Source organism: Sabethes cyaneus, chromosome 3, assembly GCF_943734655.1.
Source record: "Sabethes cyaneus chromosome 3, idSabCyanKW18_F2, whole genome shotgun sequence".
Taxonomy (NCBI): domain Eukaryota; kingdom Metazoa; phylum Arthropoda; class Insecta; order Diptera; family Culicidae; genus Sabethes; species Sabethes cyaneus.
In genome coordinates this window covers 155482578-155494926 of record NC_071355.1, presented here as the reverse complement: position 1 = coordinate 155494926, position 12349 = coordinate 155482578, and the positions used below count along the sequence as shown (strand labels likewise).

At 37.3% G+C, this 12349-nt stretch overlaps 1 protein-coding gene across 1 annotated transcript in view; it reads right to left on the bottom strand.

The window, feature by feature from the left end:
* Positions 1–12119, bottom strand: part of LOC128740303 (lachesin-like) — a 161032-nt gene extending 148913 nt beyond the window's left edge. Inside the window, exon 1 of the mRNA XM_053835842.1 lies at positions 11966–12119. Coding sequence (XP_053691817.1) covers positions 11966–12119 — 154 coding nt within the window. The remainder of the gene's footprint in view (positions 1–11965) is intronic.
* Positions 12120–12349: the final 230 nt, after the last annotated feature.

Sequence of the window (12349 nt, the reverse complement as noted above, 5' to 3'; positions counted from 1 at the left end):
TCGAAGTCGAAGCAGAAGTCCATTTTATCTTATCGCACTTAATTTTTATTGGCCATTAAAACTCGCTTTTCTCAATTTATACGTGTCACGTTCATGGGCGATAATGACAAGCGATTAAATATAAATTTTAAAAATAATTTGTCATTTTCCGCGCACCGGGAGGGAAATTTATCTTCCTGCTCGGCGAGACTGCATGTTGTGTGTTTGGGTAGCAGGTATCTGCTTCGGGGGAGGAATGGGGTGTGTAAAATAATCTAAACCACGGATCGATAAACATGTTGAACCATAAAGGACGATGAGTATGTATAAAACAAATTACTTAAAATTGATTTTTCACGGAAGATTCTCTACTTTAACTAAAACTTTAACATTCTGTCGATCTGTTTTACCCTACACTTCATTGTGCTTATATTTTCGCGTTCTGGAGAGTAAAGTCGATTTATTGAAGAACGATCGGCTAGTTGGTAAAATTATGTGCGGAGTCAAATGGCATGCGAGAACGAGACAGAACGGTTGGGACACCACAACGTTCTAATTAGACACAACCCGTATGAAATGCCACGGTGGGAGTTTTCGTGTGCGATTCTTGGAACATAATTTTAGGTATCCAGCGTCAAAACGATAATCGCTGTCGTTTCATTAATTGTCCACGGAAGCAATTACCAGACTGGGAGTCTGGACTATTTTCGGCCACGTTAATATGATGCCTAGCAGGTGAATCATTTATTCCATTTACGCTCTTCGCACGGTGATTACCCGCGAATATGACAGTGTTAACTTCACGTTCTACGCAAAATTAAACCACCCTACAAAAGCAGAGATTACCTTAAATCACTACGCGGTTCACTGCGAATCGGGCCAAAATCTGGATAATTTTCCATTCAATAAATTCACCCACACCATTTGACCTGCTTTATCGGATGTACGCGTAGTCATTGGCTGGCACGATGTCGAAGGGCAAGTCGCTTAGAACCAAAAGCAAAAGGATTGCCGACACCGTGAAATTCGTTTTGACATTACGGACACACAGCGCGTATCACAACGCAGTGAAAAAGGAATCCTCTTTCCTTATTGCCTTTGCTGGTGAAGCGGAGCTTTCCCGACGTACGATTAACTCGCAGCCAGTATTATCGGTTATATTATGGGGTAGACGCGCTCTCTGAGCGCGAAGTGAATTAAATTATGCCGTTTTCGCTTTTATTTTTGGGATTTAAATCTAATTTTTCAATGCTGACACCTGAACAATAAGATAAGAGTTGTGAAATGTTTTTTTCGCTGGTTTCGACTGTTATGCGGGTGACTTATTGCACTCATTTAGCCTCATATGCGTAGCCAAAAATGATTCCTAAATTCAGAACCAAACTTCTAAACAAATGAGAAAATTAATAATTATATCATTGACTATTGGTGTTTTTAGACCAACCCAAAAACAATTCTATCCTTGAAAAAACTAAATAAATAGTCGAAACGTCGCAGTAAACCTAAAAGATCAGTACTAATTTTCGTAATAGACTGAAAAAGCCGGAAAAAGCATAGGAAAAGTAAAAAATATAGATCGTTACCGTCTGATTATGATATTTTATACTCCTACAAAACAACAGTTCAAATTGAACCAACGAAGGATCAATAAACACCGTTTCATCAGACCGCGTTTGGAGCTTATGAACTGATCATAGAATGCATCAGGATATTCTCAAAAGTCGAAGAACTGTTTGGCTTTAGTGTGTCTCAGAAGATAAGAAGATGTAATTTGCTATACTCTGTAATAAATTTTAATTCATGTAAACAATTTAAGTCAGATGAAGTCCCCAAATAAATAACAATTAACAAATAATGCCCCATCGCATGCGACAACGCAGGTTCGCAGTTAGCTAGTAAATCATATGCTGTTGGAGTACACGACAATTGCGGAGCTAGTGCTATGATTTTATTGACTCTTACAGCCTCTCCCAGTCGAGATTCAAACATGTGACGACTGGCTTGTTAGACCAGCGTCGTACCTTGAAGACAGCTGGGAGGTCAGGAGTTTGCTACCTTTGCTAAAAATTTGATGCTCGCTCTTTCGATTACTCCTCAAGAGCGATGTTAAAAAACCTGTATGAAAAGCCGACATATAATTTCAACCCTCATGCATCATGTTTCAAATTAGTCGATTATTTGTTGTAGTTTCAGGCAGTCAAGGTTTTATAAACAGATATACCTTAATACCGTCAGCGGGTGGTGAACTTTAGAGAGCTCATTAATTCATAGTGCAAAAAGCAAAGGGCCTACATTGCTTGCTTGGGGAACTCCTGAAAGATTGCAAAGCAATTCTAGTCGGACCGATCTTTACACATAAACTATGGACGGTGAGGTAAAAGGTTCTCCTTCCAATTTAATAATATTTTGTGAACAGAGGCGAATGCCAAAATAGGCAATGTCTCTAGAAAAAAAATATTTTGTGGTTGATACAGACAAATGCGGACCGCGAACTTCAACGGGATCCACTCCAATACTGTAAAAATAAATTGCAATAATTTTATCATTATTAGGGTAGACGCACCATTAGTGGTGGTAGTACCAGTAGTGGTGAAAACTCGAATTATTCCATTATTTTTGCAGATTTTGGTACAAGTTTGATGCTTATCAAATAATACTGTTACTGGTAGTTCGATACTTATCTAATTTGTACCATAATCTGCAAAAATAATGGAATAATTCAAGTTTCCACCACTACTGGTACTACCACTACTACTGGTGCGTCTACCCTATGATGATGATATTAATAATAGTAACACTTATTCCATGTACGTAGTGCAAGAGCTACGTAGCAAGCTACAGAAAATCCATAAAGCGGTGATTCTTGGAACTTGCAATATATTATTGAGGTTTCTGAACTACAAGCTGCTTTGATTGAAAGCAAACATTACAAAAATTTACCCAGAATCCAGAAAATTATGCAGTTGCATTCCTTATCAAAGTTCTGTTTGCTATTGTCTCCATAGGAGTGCGAACTTGCCTACTTCGAGCGCTGATAAGCAGCTTGCAGAGTCCGAATGTATAATTGTACGGTTATTTCCGGTGTACTAAATCAGTGGCATTATCAATTCTAAAATTCACTGCATTACTGTGTAGAGACCGACCGAAAAGGCTAAGCCGTTACTGAATACTCCCGCGCCTTCGCCTCGTGTCGCGTTTTAACTTATCGCTGAAAAGGGCCGAGAATTTCTGGAAGAAAGCCTCGTGTACAACAAGGCATATAAGAGTAGGGCGGGGCATAAGTGCAACGTTTGGAGTTGTCATCAATTTTCATGAGATATAAAGAAGCACAAGAATAAAATATATTTTATATTGATGCAATAACTGAATATCTTCACATTCAACTATAAATCATTTGGGGTAGTAGTGTTATGCAAAATAAATTCGTCATTTTTCTGAACATGTGCCGAATAGCACTTTTAGCCCACTAGCGGGGCAAAAGTGCGAATACCGTGGGGCAAAAGTGCGAAGCTTAAATCAATGAAATTGGCACAGCAGTAGCTAACAAAACCATAATATCTTCAATCTGCGATAAGTTTCATAAAGAAATATTCTCAATTTGCACCTTTTTATTTTCCGCTGGTGTAGCCTTCGCCAGATTGAAACTTTACTAAACGTTTATTTTTTGTATCACCAGCGGATGGCACTATTTTGCTTCGGCCAGCATCTGTAGTCTGTAGAGCACACAGTATCCTGCAGATCTTCCATTTCTAGTATGTTTAATACAGTGCCTAGACCGGAATATAATTACCTATGCATGTTGGGTTCGTCTATCAATCGCACTGTTGCCCCATCCGTGTATCGCACTTTTGCCCCGCTTGGCGCTTGACGAGGTTTGAGCAAATTATGGAAAAACGAAAGATATTTTGTAAATTGTTCTCACCACATTTTTAAAAGAAATATGTGAGTGATGTAAAACGCTGTTACAATTTTTCGACAAGTGGTTTCCTCCTGTTGATACCGTATTTGCCGTATAAGGAAATATTACATCAAAACCGCTTTAAAATGCTATTCACCCAAAACGCAGCTACAACAAATGTTTACGATAGATTCAAACTGTCAAAGTAGTCACCCATCCATGCCAATGTAATCAATTTACTCGGAATCTGCACTGATAAATTATTGAATCGCACTTTTGCCCCCATCACACTATTACCCCTCCTTACTCTATCGACTCAAGCTTTTGTTTATGCCTTGATTTATGATGAAGTCAGGTATAATTAAAATAATTTTTTTATAACGGTAATCTTTCCAATAGACGAAATTCGGCGCCCATAATTTGTCGATATTGTGTAAATCTTCACTCATAGAGGACTGGTAAAAAATAATCTCTGTAACCTTTTTATATATTTACTCTTATGTTTTCAACGACCACAGTTAATTTGTAACATTAATGCACTCATATCCCCTAAGATAAAAGGTTTTTCAGCTATAAAAAAACACAGAGCCACCTGAAGCTAAGCTCATTACAGATGATTAAGATAAACACAAACATTTAGACTGATTTTAGTTTCCGATATTCATCAACGATAATTTTTACTTCATTTTTACATTTATTCGGTCTTGCAAAAAGGGCCGAACTGGACCGATGCGATCTTGATTAATTTCGGTGGCCAATATATTACTAAACATCTATACAAAATTTGGTTTGCTGCTTTTGAGCAGTTTTTACATTATTGACATTTGAAAAAAGCATATTTTGTCAATGAATCTGTTTTGTAAACTGTAGAATTTAATATTCTCGTTTTAATTGGCTGTCAGTCTATTGATAGTAGAACAGATTTTGTAATCTTTCCAACGTTTCAACTGTGTATTTCAGTCTTCTTCAGGGATTGCTACTATGTGTTACATGTTAGGTCTGTCGTAAAATGTTTTGCCTTTCTACTATATGAAAATCTTATATATAAAAATGGAAGTGAAAAAGTTCGACCGCGCATCACTTGAGAACGGAGCGTCCGATTTGAGCCGTCTTTTCTTTATTGTGTTCGTTTCCACCACCGCTATGTTTTTACGGCGAGAAAAGTTGAAAAATTTACTGGGAAGATAGGAAAACTCGAAAAATTAGTTTTCCATATAAAACCCGCAACGCATGTCATTGGCTGCTATGATTATCGTACGATTTTTTGCAGCACCGTTGTCGTATTCAAACAAACACGTGCTAACAATGCTATTAAACATTTTGGGGGTTTACAATTTCAGAAAATAACCAATCAATAGGTCCAACTTATTAATCAACCTAAACTCAAGCCTAAAGCGTCAGCAATAAAATTCGTTAATTTCATTCATTCGTTCATTCATTTATCAAATTTATGAAACAAACACGAATCATTTTTATTCCTTTTTACATCGGATGCGTAGCCAGAAGTTCCAGTGCAGGTTAACAAAAGGTTTAAGCACTAAATCCACTAAATTGCCACTTCCCTCATCAAATGAAGAATACATTTTGCATATGTTAACGGATTATGAGCATATTCGGTTTAACTGAATATCAAGCTAATAAATCAACAGTAAGAGCATATGATTTAGAATTTTTTTAAAAATAGTGAACGAAGCAACTATTATACATCGTATTTAAGGGATCAGTCCCGTAGTGGTTAGCATTCACGCCTTTCACGCCGAGGACCCGGGTTCAAATCCCAACCCCGCAGAAGTCACGAATGACCCAAGCTGGTTAAAGTGACTTAAATCGTATTAAACTTTCAGTCGATTTCATTTCGTATTAGACTCTTTAGAAGTGTAAAAAGGTTTATAAAATGACGCTTTTATGTTAAATTGTTTTAGTGCGTGAATTACCAAAGGAACAATACAGCGATCAATTGATTTTGTGGAATAATAAAATTTAGTTTGTTTTGAGAATAACAGTTATCGAGATTCAAAAATGCAATTCCTTTGGGTAATTCTTATCAATAGATTCATGAAGCAAAAAAAAATCTGATGACTATTGATATTGAATACATATCAGAATATAAAATTGACCCTTAAATTATCGAGAAATTCCAAAGTTGCAGCAGACGATATTAGCCGTCTGACCAACTTTTACAACAAATATATTAACATCCAGTATTACTATTTTTAACCAGCAGAGTTTATAAAATAAGACTCAATGCAACTACCACCAACACGACTGTTGATATTGCGGAGATTGGCAAACCAACTTTTACACCGATATACATTTCTTACTAATGACTTAATACATTTGTTAAATTTAGACATTCTCTGAAATCCCAGCGTTTAATAAACTAAACGCAGAACTCCTTAGACAACGGCAAAACTTGACTTATACCTAGAAAATATCCCTTTTTCTAAAACACAGCAGGAGTTCATCTGAAGTTTACATATCGTACATTTAGTCCAATTTGTGGCAGTACGAAGTTTGCCGGGTCTTCTAGTATAGTATAAAGGTATAGGAATCACTCGAAAAACCGAAAATCGAAAGAAAGCCTAGCGGGACAAATGTCATATACCATTCGACTCAGTTTCGAAAACTGAGCATTTTCTGTGTGTGTGTGTGTGTGTGTGTGTGTGTGTGTGTGTGTGTGTGTGTGTGTGTGTGTGTGTGTGTGTGTGTGTGTGTGTGTGTGTGTGTGTGTGTGTGTGTGTGTGTGTGTGTGTGTGTGTGTGTGTGTGTGTGTGTGTGTGTGTGTGTGTGTGTGTGTGTGTGTGTGTGTGTGTGTGTGTGTGTGTGTGTGTGTGTGTGTGTGTGTGTGTGTGTGTGTGTGTGTGTGTGTGTGTGTGTGTGTGTGTGTGTGTGTGTGTGTGTGTGTGTGTGTGTGTGTGTGTGTGTGTGTGTGTGTGTGTGTGTGTGTGTGTGTGTGTGTGTGTGTGTGTGTGTGTGTGTGTGTGTGTGTGTGTGTGTGTGTGTGTGTGTGTGTGTGTGTGTGTGTGTGTGTGTGTGTGTGTGTGTGTGTGTGTGTGTGGAACGCTTTTGATTGAGCCAACGTTTCTCGGAGATGGTTGGACCGAATTTAATGATCCTAGTGTCAAATGAAGGGTCTGGGTGTCCCATTGTTCGCTATTTAATTTCATACTGATCGGACTTTTAGTTCAAAAGTTATGTATAAAAATACGAAAAATATGGGATTTCATTATCTCATAGGTCCCTTAACCGATTTGACCAAAATTGATTGCATATGAAAGGGAAGTCTTTCAAAACCTTAACTTCAAGATTTCATGACGATTGGGCTTGTGGTTTGAAAGTTACATAAAGAAATGTGGAAAAAAATGTATTTAAAACTGCTTTTTTTGCATATAAGCATTAATTCAATAGGAAACATCCTACAATTTATTATCATTTAAAAGTTACTGTTGAGATCTATAAAACGAACCCAAGTTACTGAAAATCGGACGATTGAGTCAAAAGTTATTCAAACTTTAACACTTAAGCGCCGTATATTAAACCGTTAAAATGTATAAAATCGAAATAAATTAATCAAGGGTCGATTGTATTCAATGTATGTGTTATGCATGTGTACGTATGCATGCATGCGTCTATGTATGTATGTATGTATGTATGTATGTATGTATAGATGTATGCATGCATGCGTGTATGTATGTATGTATGCGTGTATGTATGTATATGCGATTTGCAATTTTAAAACTTGCATAGAAATACAAGAAGAGTGAGAAACATTTTAATTGTCATTTTCTTCACTTGCTGTTACTCGCAATCGGACGAGCAAGACAAAAAGCGAAGAAAAGTATTTCATTTAAGGGGGTATAGTACTTTTTACACCATATATTTTACCTTATTTCAAATATTTTTTTCTCGATAACGCGAAAAACGAATCGATTCGGGTTTTTTGCATTCTAAACATTGTACTTCATACTAATATTTACAATTTTGTTTGCATATGTGAACCTCTTCCCCTCTCCCCTACGGCTCCTTGAGCATGATCACTAAAAAAACATGATTTGCGGTACCATGGATTGGCGCTGGGGGGCTTATCCGAATTGAAAAATTCCAAAACGACATAAAAGTATATTAAATTATCTCGTGTTTGACCCATCCTTTTTTTAAAATTCGTTAGTTAGTAATTAGTTTTCATTTCTCCGTTTCCAAATTTTGCATGCTTCTTCGAGAAAGATTAACACATATTTTAAAGTAAAAAAAATCGAGAAAAAAAAGTACCAACTTTGAAAAAATTGCAATTGTTTATAAAAATGCACTATTTAACTATTGAAAAACAATCGAGAGGAGGTATGGTATACCAATTTTGAAAGCTTGTAGAATAGTGAACACATCTGGTAGAAAGTCATTTTTTGATATTACAAACTATGTTTACAATCAGTATTTAAAAAATAGTGATTTTTTCGGATTACAATACTTTAAAAAATCATATCTTGCGAATTCCAACAGTAACGTCGAAATACAAAAATACGTGTCGATTTTTTTTGAAGAAAGAACGTAAAAAAAATATTCCGTAGAGAAAAAAAATTTTGACTGTAAATTTCCCATGGAATGACCCATATAATTATTGCGCCAGTAGAAAGGCTAGGTCACACCGCTAGGTGGATTGATTCGGGTTTTTAAATTATACGTACAATACTGTCTGCTCTTTGTCAAGTATCTGTGTCTCGTAGAAATTACTTGTCGTTAAAATTGTTTTTGTCGTACATCTGTTTTGTATAGGGATGGATTTAGAACTGTTGTCTGTCGTAAAATTTGCTTTAAAAATCTGTTATTTTGTCTAATTAATTGTATCCTTGCACCTGTTTTTCCTGTATGTACACTGACGGTCTTACGTCCACTAACTGTGTTGTATATTTTATGTTTCCTATTCTAACATATTTTGTCAGAAAAACTGTCTATAGCTTCAGAACCGAAGGAGATAGCTCTTGATTCCTTCAAACAAAATGTGCGTTTTCATTGGATGAAATGATTTTCATTGGATGTGAAAGTGCCCAGAAGGCATGATTTGTGAGTAATAAACACGAAAGGAGATATTAAGGAAAAACGGATTTTTTAGGTCCACCCCGACCAAAAAACTTTAAATTGCTCCAGCCGGTTAACCATAAAAAATAGGGCTTTCAATTCTTTAGTAAAGTTACTTAAACTTTAATGTTCTTTAACTTTGCTTAACATTTTATTCAGCTAACTTCAACCATAAGAATGTTTATATTTTGCACTCGCTTGCCTAATGTCCTAATGCAATATAGGGTGCTGGACAGGTTCGTCTACTTTCCAGTCATATAGACAAGAAACCAGCATTATAACCAATTTTGATGCGAATTAAACTGGTATTAATCTGGCATTGATATTTATGGATTTTCTCCTCGCTATCGAGGAAAAGAATATGTTGAAACGCTTACTATTTTCCACTATTTGTTTAAAAAATAAAAATCCTCTTGGCTTTTCTACCAGTTTTGAGTAAGATGAAGAGAATCTGCTGAGCGCTCGGAGTAACTACTTGAAATTTTGACCTGTGATTCAAACTATTTCCACTTTTTTATAGTAGTTGGGTAGTTCCTGCACACGGCTCAAAGAATACATGCTTAGATTTTTGTAAATAATTGCTGTCTGTCCATGATAAACGAAAGAAATTTTGCTTATGAGTGAATTTTGGTATGACGAACTCCTGCTGGAGCATAAAAAATTGTTCCACTGAGAAATGTAAGTTCCGAAATATTTTTTCGGGTTAAATGGGTATACATGTACAGGCAAGATGAGTCAGATTTATCTGGTGTAAAAAACTTGCGGTACTTGCGGATTAATTCTTATAAAAACTCGCAATAAAGCATGGATCGTGTTAAGGTATGACGAGCAGGGCCCGTAATCCTACCCCCAAAAATGCGGAAGTTGAAATAACAAATTTTCTCCGAAGATACAATATACCTAGGACTAATGGTTTTAGCGTAATTACTTTTGTCCACCTAGATTTGGGTTTCATCCCACGGTGCGCCGCTCCTGTAAAACATTATTTTCAAACCTTATGTACCTTTTTCTCTGAAACTACATTGCGATCGACTGCTACGAGTTATTGAGAGAACAAAATTTTGTGATTAACACCAAAGATTCACTGTTTGTCATCATCTGTATGGATCGCGATCTGTGCGTCTGGCGATAGCTCACAGACTTGATCAAAATCACTGGTTTTCCATCGCTCGTAAGATCGTTAAGGAACTGGGAATTTCAATCATAAGGAATATTTTGGAAGATTATCTTTGATTGATACCATACAGAAAACAACGAGTGCACGGTTTGACTGAAAAGCAGAAGGCTGCAAGAGTCGAAAGATGGCACCAGCTCAAGCTGGGATGATTGAGAAATTCTGTTTTTGGAGGTAATTTTTTTCCTGCTACAGAATCACCACAACCAACAAAATAATCGGATATATTCAGCACATCTTTCTGTTATTCCTCGAAACAAACTGGCTGTTCAAAGGTTCCAGAATGTTTCCAGGGTGATGATATGGGGATGTTTCTCCAAAACTTTAAAGGCTCCATTGCTGTTCATTGAATCTGGTGTTGAAATCACCAATAAACAACGATAATGTTTTGAAAAACCATTTGCTACCCATCGTCAAAAAGCAAGTATGCACCATACTGATGCTTCCAACAAGATTCTGCACCGTCTCACCAGGTGAAAGCTCACAGGCTTGGTGTGAGGACAATTTTCCGGATTTTATTTCTTTGCCTGATTTGAATCCTCTCGACTACTATGCATGAGGTTACATGCTAGGCAAACTAGAGGGCACCGAAAGATTGACTGTGGATACTTTCAAGCAACGCAACATTTGGAGAAGATTTGGGATATGATCTGCCTCAGGATATCGTGCGTGCCAGCTGTAGGGCTTTTCAGCAAGGATTGCGGCTGCCAATTAAAGCAAAGGGAGAAAGATCTAAGTTTAACTAATTTAAGACAAATATTATGGATATAAAGCAAAGCCTAGGTGCTAATTTCCGTTATCGAAACTTTGCCTTCGTTTTTTATACGATAGACTTCGCAGCAAGCTGTTAGAATACACAACAATTGCGGAGCTAGTACTATGATCCTACTGACTCTAACGATCTCTACCAGCCGAGATTCGAACATACGACGACTGGCTTGTTAGACCAGCGTCGTACCTCGAGGCCAACAAATATAAAATAAAAAATATGTAGAATTGCTTGTTTATAGTATTGAAATAACAAGCTCTTATGTCTGGTAGTGCGATCTTTGATACTAAGGTTTTCAAGAGCACTAGTTTTGCTAAACAATTTATATTTATTATCTCACGCCATCGACATTTATTAGCCGAGAAAAATAGGATATAAAAATTGTGCATGATTCTAATTTTCCCACAATTTTAACTCATTATTGAATTCAAAGTGAGTATTTTGAAACCTCCCAAGGGACCATGAAGTATGCCACTCATCTAAAAACTCGATTGTCGTATATTGAAACCTCGGCTGGGAGTGACAGTTAAAGGTAATATCTAACATCTGAATACGAAATTTATCGAATAAAAGAAGGTCAGGTCTCAAAAAAAGAAATTTCTTTGTTTTGAACATATTGAAGATCACGCGTTAGAAGTTGAATTTTTTCGTTGTTAGTATAAGGTTAGACATTACAGGGGAGATCCATTTTTTCCTAGAAACAAGTTCTTCGATTGTCAGATTCCTGAATTTCGCATAGATTCACAACTGACTGATATTATAATACTGCCAACGGCGTAACATATTTCACGAAAATGAAGAAACATTTTAATGTTACAATACGACTGACCTTTACACTACATAAAATAGAAGCAAAATTAATGCGAATACCGAAAAATAATCTGAAACCGTGCGTGACGATTGTTATACTTTCTTATGTTTATTCCCAACATGCTACGAAAACCGCACGTTTCGTTCGACTGTTAGCAGCATCAGTGAGCACGTGGTCAGCTAGCTATCCGCAGCCAGACGCAGCGGCCAGACCGGTCGGTTTTTCCCGCTTACATCTTATGCAATTAACGTCTAGACTTACCGTTCGCGACCATTCCGGTGTTGGACGATGGTGCAGCAGCTGACTCCGCCAGCCGAGCTGCAGTCCCCGCAAAATGCATCAGCACCAGTACTGTGACCCCCCGCAGCAATAGCAGCATCAGGAGGGCCCCCACACCACCACGAACGGGGGCCATCCTTGCCGGCGAGTGCAATCAATTACGAACCGTGCGCCAAGAATACGTTACACCACCCAAAACCTCAAGGGCTGCGGTTGACCTGGCTGTCGTCACTACGACGTGCTTCTTTTGTTTCTTTGTGTGTGATATATGTTTGTGTATCAGTGATTTGGCAGCGAGCCACCAGGATAAAACGACGGAACTGGATTAGCCTGTAGGTGTCAGAATCAATTGAGAATCACCTCCGC